The 20,997-nt window shown below is 43.6% G+C and overlaps 1 protein-coding gene across 1 annotated transcript in view; it reads right to left on the reverse strand.

The window, feature by feature from the left end:
* The window catches only part of LOC104412802 (G protein-coupled receptor kinase 5), a gene marked incomplete at its 5' end in the record, with an annotated part of 72,715 nt that overhangs the window by 16,134 nt on the left and 35,584 nt on the right, over nucleotides 1-20,997 (reverse strand). Inside the window, one exon of the mRNA XM_010023618.1 lies at nucleotides 12,618-12,695. Coding sequence (XP_010021920.1) covers nucleotides 12,618-12,695 — 78 coding nt within the window. The remainder of the gene's footprint in view (nucleotides 1-12,617; nucleotides 12,696-20,997) is intronic.

Consider the following 20,997-nt stretch of genomic DNA (forward strand, 5'->3'; position numbering starts at 1 on the left):
AATGCCTGTTTTCAAAGGGGAAAGGTAATGGAAGGCAAAATAGAGGCCATGACATTATGCCTCTTTGTGCCTCCAAGGCTGATCTGCTATTTGTGGCTAGAGATTCATCCCAAAAACTGGCTTGTGGTATCTCCACTGGGGTCTGCTTGCTGCTGTCAGAGCAGGAACGTGCCAGTGCAGGGCACAGGCTGCGCTCTACTTGCCCCACCACAAGGAGATGTCTGGAGCCACTCTGGGTGACTCTGATGTGCCCCCAACTCCTCACTTTGGGCAGGGGCAGGCCAATGCCAGCTGAGATTCATTCTGAGCTACAGCCTGGGAAGTACTGACCATGAAGCTGGTGACTGATGGAAGGGTTGGAAAACACCTTTAAGATCATCAAGAAGTGCAGAGGAAAGCAATGGAGGAGGAGACAGAGTGTCCTAGTGGTACTTTTGTATATTGACTGAAACATTTTTAATTGTTTTAAGCTACTTTGTTGTGGAATGTTTTCATAACCTGATTTTGGGAAGCCTGGGTTAGGCATGTGTTTCAGCCTAGTGAGGGAAAGGTTCCCAGCACTGTCACAACACATTCAGTCTCCTGACACTTTTTGGTGTCATGCACAAAAATGCTGGAACATTCTTTTTTCTTGCCCTGTGTCTGATCTTATCTGTCCAGTTTTAGCTGTATACGTAGTAAGCAGCCAATTCTACATCAGGAGCAGCTGCAACACGTTAAATAATCAACTTCTGCATTTTCTTTTCATTTTTTTTCCTACCACAAAGTCATCTGGGTCTGTATGAGGCAAACCAGTAAAGCAGAAGGCTTCAGAATTCCGGGGTATTTGCTTTGAGATGACAGATGTAGGAACTGGCAGTGAGGTGGACAGAGAGCATGGAAAGCAGCTGTTTATAAGTAGCAATTTATCTATTACGACAGTGTGTAGACATTATACCTGAGAATGGGGGTCTGTAATGCTGGGCACTACACACAGAGGTCATGAGAGTTAAAGCTTCCAAAGCAAACCAGTCTCACTGGGAATGGGAACAGGCGCCAAAGACATGAAATACCTCACCCAGGATTACAGAGTGGGCCAGTGACAGAGAAAGAAATTGAACCCGATCCTGTTTGCTGATCAAATAGTATTTTAGGTACAGAGGGCAAGATTGTTTGCTGGCAGATAAATGAAGCAAATCAGCAGTGCCTACCAACTGTGGGGTTTGTTGTGTAGCTGCAAGCTGATCTGGAGTCATGATGAATCTGTTTTCCCTCATATTTCTACTAAACTATCAAAACGTGTTGACACACAGAAAAATAATTGACTGAAGACAACAGAGCCCTCAGCAAACAGCTGAACATGTTCTTGTGCCTGGAGGGGTTGTACTAATCCATTGCAAAAGGCAATGCTAGACACCTCAGTTCATTAACTCACTTACTGCAGTAGATCTGATGTAGCTTCAGCCTGGCTGGCTTGCTCTGGACTCACTGGGCTGCCTCTTGGGCCTCAGCAAGCCCACTAGTAGGAAAAGGATGAGTTCTTCTCTAGGTTTCCAGCATTTTTCTTCTTTGGGTGCAAGCTGTAGTCTTGAATTATGCCCTTCCTTGGAGAAATGTGGCAAACATTGAGGTTTCCTTTCTGACAAGTGCATAGGAAGAATATGAAGCATTTTTCTTGACTCTCCTGTTAACCAGCAGCAGGGTCTGCTATCAAACTATACCTTGGTTTTCCTGTTCTCTTTTTGTAGCTGCTCCTTTCTAGAAACCGTATTTCTATTCCTCACAGTGGCAAACAAGCAACTGCCGTGCAAATGGTAGAAGTCAAAAGGTTTTCTCCATAAAACTCCAATCCAAAGTGTGTTTTCCTTGGAGTGTTAAATTGATTCAGAGAAATTTTGGGGTGTAACCACAATATGAGTTTCGGAGCAGCAAAGGAAGAGAAAATATTGCCTAGATCAAGAAGGAGAAATTTTTTTCTGGCTCCTATAGGTGACCAGAAGAAATCTTAAATGATCAAAACTCCATAGAAAGTAATTTTGAAATAACAAATTGTCCCTTGAGACAAAATCTAGTTGATTCATCAGCTTCTTTTGCAAGTCCAGTGAATCAGCTACAGACTATACTCTTCAATTAAATAGAAATGCTCACCACAACTCCAACCAGCTATGGGGTTTTTGGTACAGCTTATTTTAATAACCTAAAGTGGTCACCATGGAAGATATGCTTTTAACTTCAATTAGTGAGAAACTGGCCCTCACAAGAAGTGCTTGGCAAGATACTTTTTAGTCTCCTTAAACCCTAGTCCTTCCCCACCTATACTTTTAAAGTAATCCTTTGGAAACCTGTTTATAGAGGTGTCTTTAGCAAAGAAACAAGTTTTTCCTCCTCTCTGTAGACATAGAGCGTCTAGTGTATTTTACACTTTATTAGTGCAGGGGTGCTCATAAACTGGCCAGCTGAAATTCTTTTGTATGAACGTGCTTTAAAGCAGGGGAAAGGAAAGTATGTTTTACTTGTTGTCTTCTTTCTGCTTCAAAAGCATTTTGCACACAGATTAAAGGATGAAAACACAGATGAGACAACCTGTACCAGTAGCTGTCAGCAGGATGAGGAGGGTAGTTTAGGAAACGGAATAGAAGACTAATACTAATCAGGATTTTCTAGCTACCCAAAAGTTAGGCTGCTCACACAGTCTTCGGAAGTGTCATTCAACCTCTTTTCTTAGCAAACTAACTGAGCCATTGCTCCAGTCCATTACTACAAGCAGCCAGATGTTTGACAAAGTGTTATGGGAAAAGAACAGTATTCTCACCATTAGTAGCAACAAAGATGACAGGACAACGTTGAAAGCTTCTGTTCTCAGATTTTTTTTCTCTCATCACATGCGCTTAATAGGTTTGGATAATATCCAGTGTCCAGCCTTTTATCAGAACCTTGCTACCTTTTAATGTCCTCCTGCACTGACGGATAACCTAAACATTAGCAAGCAACCTTATGTTGCAATACTCATAGCTTGGCTTCCTCTAGTAAACCAAATGTCATTTGTTCCATTAAAAAAATCCCTAAATCTATGAACACTCATTTACAACCTCAATGTTGTTGAATGGCTTTCCTGCAAGAAAACAAACAGATCCCTCCTTGAATTCACTCCTCTGAGACATCAGCCCGTAAACATGAGTAACCCTTCCCTTGCAAGGGATCCTCGCACTGAAGCCCACAGGCTGTTTGCTTTGCATGAAGGTAGCTCATGCATGAAAGCCAAGTCAATGGCTGTGGTGCTACCAGGAGATTCTGCAGAATTTGCCTTCACCTTTTTCCATTACCACATCAAAATCCTGAGGAAACGCTTGAATGAAGAAATGAAAATCCAAGAGAGAGTTCAGGAAGGCCTTGGAAAGGATTAGGAAGTGAATTAAATAAACACTGGGCAGGAACCAGTGTCCCACTCAGAAAGACTGGAAACACCCACAAAAGCAAACAAAATCACCACCTAGCACTGCTGGAAATAGGGCATTCCCTAATCACCTGTGTCACACGATCCATTAACGATCATATGGTAATAGCCATCTGCAAAGAATTGAGAGGGAAGACATTTATTGTAGGAGATGACACACTGTTTGCAGTGGCATATTCCGCTCTTCCTCAATTTTGCTTGCTGGACAAACAGCACCTGCGCCAGGATAATAAACTTGCTATATGCTGGATGTTTGACTCAGGTCAGAGTCTGGCTTGATTAAAGAAGTAATAAATTAACATACAAGCTGAGGCTTGGCATGCAGGTTAAGTGAGTTTTGTTATGTGTAGTTGCATTACTGGAAGAAAAAATATTAAACATGGATAATTTGAAGTGTCACATATCCACAGCTTAAATATGCAGATTATTTTTAAACCCATTTGTAATCAAAAGCTTCTTCAAAAAAATCTTATTTTCTTGTTTTTACACTGATTTAGTGATAGTGATATTTTAGTGAACTGAAATATATTTGTTTTCAGTGAAATTTAACACATTCCTTATGGTAATGCTGCGATTCCTGGTTCCAAGTTAAAATAACACACTCTAACACTATTAGCTTAGTGATTTTTCTAGTTGCAGCATCCCAGCCAAAGGTGTCAGCCTCAGGCATTTCATCTGAATTTGCTTGGCCTGTTCTTGTGAGGCTATGCAGCTGCTGAAGTCTATAGATGTTTTTCCAGAATCCTACTTTCCTATTATGAGGGAGTCAGATGAGAAATAAGATACGTTTAACTTCCATTTTCATCATGTGCCTCTTCATTGTCTTCTTTGTTGGGATCAAGCATACGGTTACCTTTTACTGCTTTCAAGTTTAGCACAATGAATCCTGAGCTCAGAGGGGCATTTGTTGACCCATTACACTTTCAGCTTCAGAATTCCAAAGCTGAACCAACCAGGGAAGTGGCTGCAAGTTGCAGTGGGTGGATATAAGGGCTGTGTAGGTCTGTTCAAAGGGCTCCCATACCACTGAGCAATCACACACCTGTGCGGATGTGCCATGCAATGTCATTTAGCACACTCTACATCACACCTAGTGTGAAATCCATCTCACTGCATTTTAATCATCTAAAAATCAAGACACTCAAAGTCCCCCTGGTCTCCCCTGTAGTCAGTGGGCAGAAAGAGACACCTCATGTCTCCTATCCAGATGCCTCCTTGTGTTTGGATGAACAAGGCTGCAATACATGTGTTGGGAGTGTAAGAAGCTGGGCTCACCAGATGTCTATTTTAATGTCATTCTTTTCAAATGCACAAAAGCCATCTCCTGCAGATTTCGGGTTGTTTTGCAAGCCAGTGTTTCACACATCTGGAAAAAGCCAATTCCTTTTTTCCCATGTGAGTAAAATTTTTCAGGCAAAAAAGGCTGTTTCTGGGGAAGCTGAATGAACCTTAAAGGTTTAGAATTAACTTCCCGGGCCATTGGATAATCCATATGAACTGAGTAGAAGTAATGAGCAGCATGCAGACAAGATAGGGAAAAGATGACCCCTGAAAACAAGAGGAGGCAACTATAATGAGCATATTCATTAGCTGAGGGCAGACAACTACATCCTTCCTGTGCTTGGATAATCCTGAGCAGACGGCTCTTTATTTGCACAGTGTCCTCAGCCCTTTCGGGTGCCAGACTAGGCTCGGAGAGCAGCCTGGGGGGCCTGCCCTGCCTCAGCAGACAGATGTGAGCCAGGTTTACATGTGTGGTTGACATCAATTAGCTGAAGCAAGCTTCTATTTTTCAAAGGGTCAAGTGAGAGTAATTCCAGCAAACAGAGGGAAGCTATATAGCTTTTGCCCACTGACCAAGTCATCCCAGTGACTTTCCCAACCACAAATGACAAACAGCTAAGCATGTGAACTTGGGAGTGTAACCGCTCCGCTAATAGCACTGCTTAGCATAAAACCACTGTTGTTAATGACTCCAGCCCAAACCTTCAACCAGTCTGAGCAAACGCACTGCAAATGCAGCCCTCCTTCAGTCTAAAGGACAGGACACAAGTCTGCCCAAAGACTTATTCTGGGAAGGCATCACCAGGACAGAGCAGACTCCGTGTTGTTTCCATAGGCTCTCATGCAGTTTGGCACCATTGCAAGAGACAGGAATCCTCAGTAAGTGTTTAGTTAACTAACATTTGTATTGTAAACAGTGGGTAAAGGATGAGGAAACAGGACTTGAGCAAACCGTGAGAAAATGCCTTTTAGCCTGAGACCACAGCAAAGGGACTCCTAATCAAGGCAACACTGTGATATTTCAGATTCCTCTGCCACACTGTATTACAGCCCGGTCCCAGTGACAGAAGAATGCTTATTAAAATAAATTCTGATTAGAAAGCATTAATTTGGGTAACAGGGTTGCCATTCTGCTGCTTTGTTATTTTCCCAGAATTGAACTTTGGAAAGATGAGCTTATGCAGCAAGTATGCTGAGAAGGCACTTTCCTGGACTAAGACATAGTGATCAGCAAAGATATTGATCGTGGTGTCTCTGGAACAACAACAAGAATTATGTATTGATTTCTCTGAGACGGGATTATGTATCGATTATGCTAGCTGCAAAGCAGAGGCCTAAGTAATGCTATCATCTCTGGCTAAAAGGGTGCCTGTAGAGTAGTGAAGTCAATAGAAAGGGGAGATGAGAAATCCATTGAACCAAAGGGTAAAGTCCCAGGGCAGTTAATTAAATGGTAAAACTCTCCTTGGCTGAAGTAAAGCCAGGATTTCTACTTAAGTATTTAGCATCCTGAAAAGCCTCCTAATAGCAACACAAAGGACACAGTGAATAACACTTTGAGCAAGCAAATAATTCTAGCCCATCCTGAATCCATGTAACATGCTGTATTCAGACAGACACCTCATTCATTGCTTACTTCAACTGGGTCATTAATGAAGTGCATAGTGTTTAGAAAAATCTGAAAACTAGCTGTGGAGGTAAGTCTTGGACCAAGCCTTAAGGGACCATCCACTATAGCCAGTGAAAAGCGATATTGTGTAGGCCTTTTATCAGCAAGATAATAAGCTTACAGGGGGATGGAGATGACTTGCTGGATATAAGTGATATAAGCTGAGAAAGTAGCAATGTAGAAAAAAGTCCCTGAAGGCTCACCTTTAAAAACACAAAGCCTCTGTCTTGTATTAAACTCTGAGGATTGCTTTACAGAAGCTTAATGTTTCTCTTTCAGCGCTTCCCTTACACTGACATTCAGCTTTTGTTTTGGCCGTTCCAAAACCTAATTATAACATGTTCCCTAGAAGGCATTTAGTAAACAGTTAGAGGAAGAGGTCTCAGTACTTGAATGCAGGATTCAGCAAGAGTCATTAAGAAGTGATACATGAAACTTTCCTTATGGAAGACAGAAGGTTTTAGTGATCAGCGAAGATGACTCACTTGGAGGCACGAGTGCTGAAGTTTGCATTTATTTTGGTGGGGAAAATAGGAAGGGGGAAAAGAAGCTCAAGGAGGGAGCAACTGAAGGCAAAGATCCTCAGAAGCAAGATTAAAGCAGGAGTGTGTGAAAAAAGAAAGCTGCTCTTAGAGAATGCACAGAGCTGAGAGAGGGTGTTTATGAGCAGGAGCCTCCACTCAGCTGTGTGGCTTTGTCCAGCAGAAGGGCTCATATGTCATATTCATTTCATCTCACCCGTATTACATAGATGTGTTCTTCTCCATAAAGAACTGATATGAGAGAAGAGCACATTTTAGCCATAGACAAGTGGAGGCCAGGCCTCCTGATCCGCCAGTGTCCCTTTCCACAGGACTATCCCCTCCCTTCCTTATCCTATAATTGTTCCTAAAAACAAAGACATGTTTTCACTGAGTAAAATACCCATTGCTAGGCTTGGACTGAAGTGCGGAGGTTATTGCTGTGTCCAGCTAACCTCTTGCAGCACAGAAAGAAACTGCAAACGTGGCCTTTATTCTGTGCATTTCCTGGAGGAAAGGAGACCGAACAGGAACTCAGATAAGAAAGCTAATGCTGTTGCTGTGCTTCATATTCTGTGAAGTATATTAATGGGGATAACAATACACATTAGACATCCTATTCAGTAGCATTTTTAGTACTCTACTGAGTCGAAATATAAACTATAATGGCATACGGAGACTGTCTAAAGAGCCATTTCAAATCAATTTAGTTTTATATAGCGTCTCTCAAAGTATCTCAAGGTGATTTACAGTGAAAAAGAAAATAGTGGGCTAGTGATTTAGTAGAGTAATGCATGGCAGCTGTGAGCCAGGAAGGCGAAAATGCTGCATGGAGATGCAAAACTCTGATTTAAAAGCAGTACAAAGGTGAATGTATATCTCTGCTCTTCCAGTACAAGAAGCAGCCAAATAATGCAACCAAGCTGGGATCAGTTTAACTCAACTGTTCAATGAAGCACTGAGAGCTTTTCCATTTACAGACAGAACTGGAACCTAAACCTGAAACATTCCCACTCAACTGTTGAGATTAGGAAAAGCCAGGAAAGAAATATTTGTGACCAATTCATTTTAGCAGTTTTACCATCATATTTCACAACCTCAGAAATTTTAGACTTCCTGTGGGTTGGACTTTTGCCCTGACAGGCTTATTAAGTACAAGAAGGCAGCTTTAAGTGCCTTTTTCATGGAAACTGTTAAAGCCTGTCTTGAAGAAGTAAGACTCTAGTCAAGAAACCTTGACCTTGTCAGTGTGGTAACTGTTGTGCTGCTCCTGTTAAGCAGAGGCAGCTTGCAAGGTGGAGTTCCCTTCAGATCACAGTACTGGAGTGGCACATGCCTCATTGGGTCTCTTCCTCCTAATGGAGAAGGCCCTCTCACCAGTGCTTGCCCCACATAGCCCCTGAGGAGTAGCCAGCTCACAGCTGGACCTCTTTAGAGAAGCAGGTTAATAACTCCTCAGAGTATGTTTCAAGGATGGGGGGTGTCTTCAACTACAGGACACCTCTTCCATGGGTTTTCACTCTCCTTCTCAGCACTGAAGTGAAGCTGCTAAGGAAGGAATGAAAATGCTTGTCTTTTGGTATCCTCAGCATGAAAATCACATGCACTCCTTACATTTCCCTCCCATAGAATCATAGAATCATAGAATAGTTAGGGTTGGAAAGGACCTTAAGATCATCTAGTTCCAACCCCCCTGCCATGAGCAGGGACACCACATACTAAAATAGTTCAGAATGGCCTGTTGGATATGAATGTTCCAAAAAACTTTGGGCAGGAGAGAGGGAATACTAATGTCTTGTAGGTGAGGACCTGAGTACATAGAATTACAGAACAGCTCAGGTTGGAAGGGACCTTTAAAGATCCTTTAAAAAACTCTTTAAAGGTCCAGCTTTTCACGGGAAAGGGAGCCTAGATGGTATTATCTAGCACACCGTTCAACAGCATCTTCAAAACCTCCAGTGATGAGGACTCTACCCCATCCCTAGGGAGCTTGTTCCTATGTGTCACTTCTTCCTATGTGTCACTTCTTCAAGAGGCCTAAACCATCTTTTTTCCTTTCCATGTGCTGGGACACATTCAGAATCTGTCACTGCTGTTGCCTGTAGGCCAGGGAGATGGTGCAAGCCTGACCCACTCGTGCCATCCCTGGTGTGAACCACAACAAAAGGCTAGTAGACCTCTTCTCAACTTCCCCAGTGAGCACACAGGGGCTGTTCAGGGTGTTAAAGCTGCGAAGAGCCTGAATTGTGACTACTTGGGAAAGGGCCTCCCCCTCGACCACCTTGGAAGTGCTTGTGTAGTGGCCGCGGGGCTGATGCTGAACGTTCTCACGCAGAGCTCTCCACGTGGCACTTCACTGCTCCCACAGGTTTGTCTTTGTGATGGAGCACCACCTTGCAGAGAGTGGCTGCATGAGTCACATGAGGCTGCAAGTCCTGGTGTGATGTCTATTCATCTGGGAAAGTGTTTTCTTTTCCTTTCTGCTGTGCAAGTAGTATAACATTTATTAAATAACGTGCTATTCCCTATGCAAATGAACACACGTTAGAATGATATAGTGACACGTTCTATATTAAATATGTATGACATTTAAAACTCCAAGCAAGAACGAAAAATCATTTATAAATATTAAAGAGCACGAAGTCTACTTTTTGTTTTCATTTTGCTTCTGATCCTGCACTCTGGGAAAAATACTCCTCACATTCTGAGACTGAATTATCTGTCCAAGAACTAAACCTGTAATTTTATTCTATCAGTCAAGCTGCATGTCACACTATTTTTATATCAAGACAATCAGGTTCTTTGAAGCACAGACACACCTACTTAAAAGGAGCTTTCCTCTGAGAGCAGAAGACTTTGGAATCAGTGGTAATTTGTATCTTTGAAGAGATTGATAACAAAATGGGGTAATGCATCTCCTAATGAAAAGGTTTCTTTGCTGCCCATTAGGACACTTGGATCCAGATTCACCCCTTTTGACTGCAAGCATCTGATCTAGTTTTGAATCACTGAATTCTAGTAGCTTAAAATGTGCCCTTTGGAGGTTCTTATTTCTCTTTCTTGTCAAGAAAGGACAGTAGGCCACCTGAACTCCTAACCTCAGTACCTTAGTTAGGTATCTAAAAAGAAACTAAATTAATCCAGGCCTTGCTCTAGTTTTTTAAGTATTTGTTGTGTGGGAGACTTGTTAGAAAAGATGGTATTCAACCCGTTGCTATGGCACAGTCAACTTCACCTCTAGATTGTATTTTCTGCTACTCAGGGCTTAAACATCCCTCTGGGAAGAAGCAGAAGCTTTCCATTAAGAAAAAAATGTGCAGCAAGTGAAGGAGCATATCTTTGTGTTTCCTTCTGCCAAAGATGTTAATAACTTGCAAATACCAGAAAAGTTTCAGAACAGAATGTAAATATCGTGTGCTCATTTTACATACTGAGAAACCATAGAATAATAGAACGGTTTGTGTTGGAAGGGACCTTAAAGCTCATCCAGCTCCAACCCCTGCCACGGGCAGGGACACCTTCCACTAGAGCAGGTTGCTCCAAGCCCCTGTGTCCAACCTGGCCTTGAACACTGCCAGGGATGGGGCAGCCACAGCTTCTCTGGGCACCCTGTGCCAGCGCCTCAGCACCCTCACAGGGAAGAGCTTCTGCCTCAGAGCTCATCTCAGTCTCCCCTCTGGCAGGTTGAAGCCATTCCCCTTGTCCTGTCCCTATGGGCCCTTGTCCAAAGCCCCTCTCCAGGTTTCCTGGAGCCCCTTTAGGCACTGGAGCTGCTCTAAGGTGTCCCCTTCAGGAGCCTTCTCCTCTCCAGCTGCCCCAGCCCAGCTCTCTCAGCCTGGCTCCAGAGCAGAGCTGCTCCAACCCTCGCAGCAGCTCTGGGGCCTCCTCTGACTCGCTCAAGCTGGTCCACATCCTTCTTATGTTGAGAGTCCCAGAGCTGAACACCGTAAAACCAGGTACACTGGTCAAATATGAAGTGCAGAGCATGGCAGAGAATGGAAACTCCAGCTCTGGAGCCCGAGTGATTTCCCTTCCCGTAACATCACCACTATTTCTTGATGAAGAAAAGATTGTTCTTCGCTGCTTATTCTATTCCATGTACTTCTGCTGCACTACAGATGGCAGGAGGGCCATGGGACAGCAGTGGAGGGATTTGGCATAGGGAAACCTGCACCAAGACTGGCTGAAACGAAGCAGTACTATCCTCTTACTTCACTAGTTCTGATATCAGCAAAATGCCTTTCTCCATTTCCGGATGGGAACGGGAACAGTGGGAAATGTTTTCCCTCAGTATTCATCCCTCATTCCTCTGTTGACAGAAATGACAAATGGTCATTTCAGTGGATTTAAAAAGCAGTGGAACTTCATGCCCCTAATGAATGGGCAGCAGGAACTCATACTGGCAGTGCTTGATGGCTGCACATGAAACTAGCCAGGCTCAGTAAATGAAACCAGATCCCCAAATGCAGTCTGAGATAACTGAAAGTATGCATTGAAATTTATTGTAGGAAAATGACTGACTGGAAAAAGAGTGGTCTGCACCTCCAAAACATATTGTACCGTTTAAACTCTTTAGAAAGACATCTGCCAAAAATGCAACTAATTCTCCTGAAGGTCAAATGTATTTCTCTCGTAAAACAGTTGAAACAGCAATTGCACTTCTTGATTACTCTTGTGAAAGCAACTTAGAAAAGAATCCTAGGATCGTTCTTGTTGTTTGAAGTTGGATGTTTATTGCTTACTGGCAATGGCTTTTGTTGCAAAGGTTAAACACAGTCAGCAAATGATCATAACCCCCCCCCACAAAAAGGGTTAGTCCCGGTGCAGCTTGCCCAAAATTCCCACAGCAGATTTGTAGTTCTGCTCAGTGCCACCCCATGGACACAACTGCTGCCATGGGCTCCTCTCTGTCCCACAGCCCAATGGAAACAAAAACGGGTGATGGCACCTCTCAGCTCCAAACCACGCTGTCAGTCTCGCATGTCCCTGGCTACCCTGGGGCAAATGGTGATGGAGAAGGAGTGCGAATTTCTGTACCAAAATACAGTGTCTGTTACCAAAGACCATTTTTGCTGGTGCTTTCCACACAGCAGTATAAGAAATGTCACCACCTCTTTGAGTTGAATTGGAAATAATTGTGGCATCCATGATAACAGCTGAGGTCATGGGTTTAAGCTGAAAGAGGGGAGATTTGTTATATATTAGACAGAAGCTCTTCCCTGTGAGGGTGCTGAGGCGCTGGCACAGGGTGCCCAGAGAAGCTGTGGCTGCCCCATCCCTGGCAGTGTTCAAGGCCAGGTTGGACACAGGGGCTTGGAGCAACCTGCTCTAGTGGAAGGTGTCCCTGCCCGTGGCAGGGGATTGGAATGAGATTAACGTTAAGGTCACTTCCAACACAAACCAGTCTGGGATTCTAGGATCACACCACAGATGTAGAGCTTTGCACACCCAGAAGAGACCAGAGAAGCCCCTGTTCATCCACAGGTGACTTACACCCCTGGTAAACTCAAGTTCATCCTTAGAAGTCAATTTCTGGATTGGATTATAGTTTTTTTTTCTCTGACTGTTTGTATAAGGCTTGCAGGTTTATTCACTGGAGATTGCCATCATAAATTTTAGGAGTCTGGCTTACAAAGCCTATAACAACCTTGTTTAGCAAAGGTGTGCCTTGCAGCATTCCTTCAGTAATGCCACTTTGGCTGCCCCTTACCTCTGGGGTGAGGTATTTCATCATGATTTCCTTTCCTTTCTCTCCCAGCTTTTCATCTGGAGCAATTTCATATTCTGCCTGGAACAGATATAAAAAAAAAGAAAGTCAATATTTGCACTCATATTTCACCATTATAACTTCATTTTGGATGTGGCCTTAACGGAATCCTCTGTCTGAAAAGGGATAAATACCATTTTCTGATGGAAGTAAAACCTGTACACACAATCCTACTAAATCCTTTCCACTATATTTTGACCAAACCCTAATGGTGCATTTTCTGAGACGATATGTCTTAATTAACACCAATGCAATTGAATTCGTTTCTATTCTATAGCCTTGCCAAGCCAGCTTTCAGAAAGCATTCGATGACAAGAGATGGCAACTTTATTTGGGTTTGCTCAAAGAGAAGGTGGACACAAAAGGTAAAATTATTTCTCTGAGTAGTAGAAAAAGTGAGTGATTGTGAATTCTTGCCACAACTGTAGTATTTCAAGCACCAGGTGAAGTCCTTCCGTAGGTTGTCTTTTTGGTCAAGTGTGTCCTTCCTATTTATTTAAGTCTTCCCCTTCATCTAACCATACTTTTGCAAAGCAGAGAGACTTGCCCATCACTTTTAGTGATCCTTGACTCAGTCCCTCCAGCAGGCAGATCCAAGAGCCAATTTCTTGAAATCAAGATATAACAAGAGGCACCATTTAGAAGGACAGACATTATAGGCAAAATTCTCTTTTACTTCCCTGGTGCATTAAAAAAGAGAGCACCACATTCCCCCACACAAACTTTACCTACGTTTAAAATTCTGACTATTCTATGTACTGCAGCATAACTGACTTTTAATGAGTTTCAGGACAACGTTTACATAAGAAACAAAAGAAGCATTACTCGTGCGCCATGGAGGCATTAATCACTTTAGTTGAAGTTCTGGATCCATGGCAGGCATTCAAAGGAAACACACATGCTGCATGGGAGCCCAGTGGCTAAATGACAACGACAAGTTCTTAGAGACATTCCCACTTGGCACTGCTCAGGATATGAAGCCTTAGGATCCAATAAAAGACCCCCAAACCCCCAAAATGAAGACTGCCTATCAGTTTTCATGACTGTATTGAAAAAGGATCCCAGAAACCCCTGCCAAACCAATTAAGTAACCTGGTCCAATACAAGCTGTCTGCGATGATAAATGAGGAGGAAGTTAAAATAAAAAGAAGGTAAATCAGACTGAACTGGCAAACACTTGGAAGAACAAATATCAGAACTATTGCCCACTGGAAGATGTATGTACTGCTCCAAGCTTGATGCAATAAATCCAAAGGCAGGCTGTAATGGATACCCTAGCTAAGCAGACCCAAGAATGCCATGAAAACCACAATGTGGTAATAATGCTATTACCCATGTATCTGGCCAGTGCTCATTGAGCTATTGCAGCTTAAGTCTGAAGCTGCATTTTACACACATACATAGCAGGTTGCTTGAACAATCTAGAATTATGATCTGATTTGGTTTGGGAAATGGCAGTGACCACAAATAACAGAGAAACCTGTATTGCTGATAAAAAATATGCCCAAAAGCTAAAATCCACAAGTGCAGTACTTCTCTTTTAGTGACCATTTTGGGGATGAACTGATTACATTCTCATAAAACCTAATACAAGGGTTTAAAAAAATCTTTCATCCAATTTCCTGTCCTTTTAGATGGTATCTGAGTATGGGTCATTTCAGCTCTTAAAGCACAGACACTCTCAAATATTTACAGCATGTTAGCAGCATTTTTCTCCATCGTTTCTTGCTAGGGGATAAAGCAATGGCAATAGTAACAGAAGGAACAATTTCTTCAAAGGTGAAAGTTGCATCTCACTTGGACCTTAGAGTTTAGGGTTAGGCTCACAGGAAAACTAGGTGGTTTTCATATAAAATAAAACAGAGAAAATGTATTTCAAGAAAAGAAAATAACTGTACTTAAATGTAAATGTCTGTGCAGAAGACTGCAAAGAAAGAACTCCTTGGCATTGCCTCTTCATGGAAGCATCTAGATCTGAGTCCTCCATTCAATGCTATTTACAGTTTAGCCATTAATGACCATTTTTCTCTACTTCACTTGCGTTTAGACTCTGGATCATGGCAATATATTGGCTCCCTTGTAACTAAAACTTGATTCAAAGTCATCATCTGTCACTTCAAGTGCACCAGGAGGATGTCAAAAAATGTTATGTCCTTTTTGCCACAGACACCCTATTATATTTACATCCCATCTGAACCATACAACAGGAAGAAAATCAGGACAGACCACAAGACAGAAGTTTAGCAGGAATTGGATCAGTGTTTTGAAATGCAATTCCTGATGGGATCCAAACATATGCAGAGCTAAATGCACACACACATATATACAGAATACCTAACTCTGTCTCAAGATAGTTGGGAAAGAATAAAAGGAAAGTTTAATTATACTTGCATCTGACATTCTCAGAAAATGAGACACTGTGGTGGTGAAGGTAGGAAGTGACAGACAAGTAAGGATGTGAGAAAGAGCCATAAGCTCCAACTGTGAACAGTGTGGATTTCACTGTAGCTTAAGTACTAGAAGCCAGTTTCATTTTGTTTCTAAGTTCATTATTATTTCTCCCTTCAGTGCTGCTTTTGAGCTATTCAGCAACAGATTCTGGTATGTTTCCAGCCATGGAATGTTATTACAGGAAGAATTGCCCATGTAGACAGGCAGAGTGACTTCCCCGTCCTCACTCTCCTGCACGCCTGGGAAGCTTAACAAGGTCCTCAACTCTCAGTCTTGTGCTTAAATCACAAGATACATCCCCTTCTTCCACAATACCCAAAAGCATGGCTACAGTTTGCAAATCCCTAATTACTAGAAATAACATCATTACTTAAAATCCATGTGGAACAAAATATTTTCCATTATTCCTTTGATGAATCCAGGCATGTGTTTCAAGGCTCCTGCTCTGAAGTCTAATAGCTTCTCCATGCCCTAGTTAGGTCAGACAGGGCCCTATTCATAGCTCATAAATGAGGGGAGGATTTACGATCACTCTGACTGCATGGGACGAGCCGCAGGGAAGGCTCCTTCTGTGGGCAGGCGTGGATCCTTCAGTCCAAATAGCAAGAGGATGTGGGCTGGCTGCCGTTTGTTGCTAACTTTCCTTTTGGCTGCTGTTTCAGAGGTAGTAGTTACTTCAGTGGCTCCTGCTTCCCTAGAAGCAAACCTGGCTGAATGGGGGCACAGAGGTGCGAAGCATCCTTTGCTTTGGAGTAGCCACCCTTGGGTGGCTAGAGATTGGATAGAAAACGTCCTTCCACTGGGAAGGGGAGCAAGATCCAGTCTGTGGTTGGCTGTGGGCTCAGGAATGGCTCAGCAAGAGGTTTGGGGGCTGGAGGGTGCCTGTGACCAATGAAGAGCATCACCAGGGAAATGGCACTGGGACCCAGAGGGCGCTTGTACCAGCAATCTTAATTCTGACATATTATTTTATCCAGTGTTTGATGTTCATCTTAATACTCCTTGAACTCCTGAAACTGTGGCTTGAAAACAGGTGAAAACTGAAAAATGGAGCCAGAGGGGTCTCTCTGCAGATCTGGGAGGACTCCTTCCCACAGCAGGTAGGTGCTGATTGCCTGTGGGAACATGGCATGCCAACAGGAGCTGGTCCCTCGTACCTGCCAGGAGGTGGAGATGGGAACAGACACTCTGACCAGAGCATTTGGGCTTCTTGGTATAAATCAGTGCAGTGGAGTCACCTTCTGAGCATCTGCAGGAGGCTTCTGGCATTATCCCCATTTTTATAGCTCCACTTTCTCAGCTCTGTTATTCCCAGCATCTCTCTCTGCTCCAGCTCCTGCTTAATCCTTCCTTGGACTCCAGGCTCTGCCCTGTTGCTGCTCTGTGCTCCAGCCACTGCCCTTGCACTTGCCTCTGCTGGAGATTTAAAATCTGTGACTGAAGATTGGAAGGCAAAATGCAAACAGCTGGAATTCATAATAACTCACATTTCTAAATGAAAAGTGAACTTGAAACCACATTTTTCATATTTAAACGCAGGGCAGAAAGAGCCCTTTTGACTGTTTAAAAACATGCTTTGAGTTAATGAGTTTGTTGATATCAACAAACTGGCATTTCTGATGGAAAAAGCTTTGAACAGCTTTAAGACACACATACACAGATGGTTTATATACCATGGAAGGGACTTAACCAAACGAAATCTCCTGAACAGTGAGACAGGGTTTTTACAAATGGCATTAAATGGATGCTCGTTCATCCTTCTACCCCAGATAAGTGCAATGTCTAGTGAAGCATTCAGCTGAAAAGTGAACCCGAGGAGATTGTGCCACTCACCCCCAGCTCTATGCCTGGATAGCACAAGCAGAAACAACCTGGAGAGGGACTATTTTCCTTCAGAGGAGGTATTTCTGTGTGACTTCAGTGCAAAGAAACAACATCATAGAGGTTAGAGACAAAATCATGTCAGGTTATTTTCTCCTTGATAAGAAATAGCCACATTCTCCTTCAGTCTAAATCTGGTCCACGTTAAAATGTTAAAAGTCCTTCACTGGAATAAAATAATCATACAAAATTATGAGTGTGAGTAGATGAAGAGGGAAAGGGAGCCCAGCAGCTGAAGTCTGCATTATGATGGCACACCAAAATCACAGGAGAGAAGGTGCAAACGTCAGGAGCTTGCACCCCAGGAATGTGCTGCTGAGAAGGAGACAGGGGCGAGAAGGCGCTGAATTGTCACCTTCTTGTGCCGGAGGCACGGGCTGTGGGGAAGGAAATGTGTCTCACTAGCAGATTCCCTGCTCACTGATCTGCCTTTCAGCACAGGAAACATATCCCCTAACACTTTATTTTAAGGGCTGTCTTTCAACAGCTCCAAAGCTGTATGATGTCGCCAAAATATTTGTAAGTACAGCAGAGCGTGCTTTAGGGCTGTGCATGAATTCATAAAATCATAGAATGGTTTAGGTTGGAAGGGACCTTAAAGATCATCTAGCTCCAACTAGGGAAGAGACACCTTTCACTAGAGCAGGTTGCTCCAAGCCCCATCCAAGCTGGCCTTGAACACTGCCAGGGATGAGGATTCTTTGTTAACGGCTGCAGGAAAGCAGATTTAATCATAAACCACCTCCATTTAATACTAATGGTTTATGTTCATGTAGTTCCTTCATCTGAATGGCTACCTAAGGGTTTGGTGAATTATTGATGGGAGATCTTTGTGTTCACATGCACACAGGTAAGCACACAATGCACCCAGAGGCACAAGTTGCAGCCATTGGTACTCCCTACTACATGTTTTATCCAGTCAAGTCAGGACTTCTGTTGTGAAGTTGTTTGCACAATATCCATAGTAAGAGATGGTTCTCTGTGCTTATAGCCTTACCATACCAGCTAGAAGAAGAGGTTGCTGTTGCCCCATTTCCTGGCCAATCAGCCACACTGATGGCCACTTACTGGTCCCACAGCATCAGTGGGAACCAAACACCCAGAGCTCCACCAGTGATGAACTGCAAAGCTCTGCATCTCTTTGTTCTTACCACTTTTATCATTTAAAGTTGGGGCCTACTGCTTACAAACCACATATCTTTGTAGTCTGTTTTACGATTGATAGATTGTGGCTAATTACCCAACCAGTATTGTCAGAAAACATGTAGAAACTTCATGCCTCTGATCACTTTAATCTCAATTATCGGTTGAAGCTGGCCAAGGTATTCACAGGTTTCAGAGGGAAATGGCAGAAACCCATCTACATGCATGCAGAATTTAATGATACAAATCCTTTTCCTTCAGAAAGCAGCCCAACAACTGTTTTACTGCACAGACAAAAAAACCCCCAGATGCTGCTGTAATCAGATTTGCAGGAGGCTTCATCAGACCAGGTTAGTTATTTCACCGAACAGCTGAAATACATGTTCAGCAAAGAGGGGACTTTTTTTATATATTAGGGTCTTTTCTTTATGTATTCTTTGCAGGCAGCTGAATACACTGCTTAAAAACTGGATTAAAAACTGGGAGGCATCAATTACTGGCTTCTGCCACTGTGTGACCTGGTGAAGTCACTTAGCTGTGCTCTATGAAAGAGAGGTGGTCCTACTTCTGAATGCGCAAAAAGCTCCATGAGCCTCTCACGAACAGCTAAGTATTTTCCTCTATTATTTTTTCTTTTTATTAGTTATTACACAAAAGCTCCCTTTTGCATCTCACATGAGAAAAATAACTAAGTCAAAAGTAAATGGAGGCTCTTAGCTTTTTCTGCTTGGGGCTTGTTACAGCAGGTGGTCTCCAAAAGGTTTCACATTCCTGGTGGTCTCAGAATAAGGCTGTAAAGTCAAACTTCTGGTCTCATTATAGGACATTTCTGCCTAACTTTTTGCCTAATGCAGGGCTTGGCCTGAATTCCACCACTCACTCAACACAGTGTGACCCTGCTGGGCAAATTTCAGTAGCAATCATCCAATTTAATGGCTATGGGCTCTGTTGCTTGACCTTAATATTGCCTAATACAGGGATTTTCATGGGCTTGGGGCAAGCTTGTATAGAATTTGAAATCAATAAACAAAGGAGGCTGCTGTTAATTAGTGTTAAAAAGAAGAGAGAAAGCATAAATATTCCGACCTCCACAGAGCCAGGCATTTTGTAATGAAACCCTCATAGTGCCAGTCTGAGCCTAACTGGGAAGAGATCACTGGCCCAGTAAAGGTCTGCAGGACAGCTCCAGTCTGCAAAAGCAACCCAGGAATGGATGCAAAGCACACGCTCACAGAAAGATTCAGGGATGTGAGTCTAGGATTGCTTGTAGAAGGAGCTTTAAAACAAATCCAGTCCCACCACAAGCTTTAGGAGCTCCAGTGTCGCCTATGCTGCATGAATGTTGGGAAGACCCAGAGTTTCAGTGCTTGGCACCACTCCACAGAGCTTTAGGAGAATGAAAGGACACAGTGCCCTCAATTCCCACTGCTGGCACTGCTGGGAGAGGCCTCCAGGCAAAGGTTATCATGGGGTAGCACTGGGAGGGAGGACATAGGCAAGACACAAGGGGGACAGTAATGTTTCCCTTAACCCAGATGTTCTTACCCCTGCCAGGCGTGTGCAAGGCTCACACAATGTGGGCTTGTTCTCTGCAGCCTCTGGGTGCTGCTGGAACCAAATATGATGCCTGTTGCAAGGAGGCATGAGAAAAGAGAAGCTTTGCTGACCCTCTCCAAACTGAGGACAGCTCTGTCTCTTCTGTCTGAAATTAGACTCATTTGGAAGCAGTCTTTTATGGCTGTCTCCAAAAGGGTTTCTGTGGCTTCCTAGAGGGATGACCAACACCCAGCTACTTGGGGCTGTAAGCATCACACCCTATGTGGTATTTCTGTGGAGATGCCTCCCCTCAGATGGATGTGTGATGTTCCATCAGTAGCAGACAACTCACTAGAGGATGCTGGCTCAGTGCAGGACCAACACAACCAGGGTACCCGAAATGTCCTCCTGCCTGCCAGCACTCAGCATAGCTGCCCAGAGCATTTGTCAGATGCAACAGTTCCACACACCTTGATGGCTAAAACCTTCATTGGGGAAAATCATGACCAGTGCTAGGAATATCAGGTAGAAGTTGTGACCAGCTAAAACTGATTTGAACAGGTCTTTAATCAACTCTTTCTGGGATGCTGGAGCTTTGCTGTACATACGGCAGTACCAACAAACTTTAAAACTCTAAGTGACCACATGTCCTCTCCCAGACTCTTACAATTTCAGTGCAATCCTCACATCCCCCTATACTTCAGAATAGCTTCACCATGGAGAGGGGCTTTGGACAAGGGCCTGTAGGGACAGGACAAGGGGAATGGCTTTAACCTGCCAGAGGGGAGATTGAGATGAGCTCTGAGGCAGAAGCTCTTCCCTGTGAGGGTGCTGAGGCGCTGGCACAGGGTGCCCAGAGAAGCTGTGGCTGCCCCATCCCTGGCAGTGTTCAAGGGCAGGTTGGACACAGGGGCTTGGAGCAACCTGCTCTAGTGGAAGGTGTCCCTGCCCGTGGCAGGGGTTGGAGCTGGAGGAGCTTTAAGGTCCTTTCCAAGCAATGATTCTATGATTCTGTGACTGTGATTTTATTCCTGTTGGTATGCATCATTTTGCTTTTGACTGTCAGTGTCAGCCAGAGAGCAAAGCCTGCCATGGGCACTCACACTCAGCACTGACAAGTTTGTCTTCCTCTCTGGTACAGTTTAGCCTTTTGGCTCATCAACACCCTCCCCTTCCGCAGGCTCCCAGTAAGAAAGCCACTGGGAGGCTTCTTCACTGTGAACAGATTCTCCTGCTGTCACGACACATGGCCAAGTGCTGCCAGACTGGGAAAGAGCATTGGATATCCCTGGGGCTGAGGCTGTTGCTCAGT

The sequence above is a fragment of the Nestor notabilis genome, unplaced genomic scaffold (genome assembly GCF_000696875.1).
Source record: "Nestor notabilis isolate BGI_N333 unplaced genomic scaffold, ASM69687v1 scaffold14091, whole genome shotgun sequence".
Lineage (NCBI taxonomy): Eukaryota > Metazoa > Chordata > Aves > Psittaciformes > Psittacidae > Nestor > Nestor notabilis.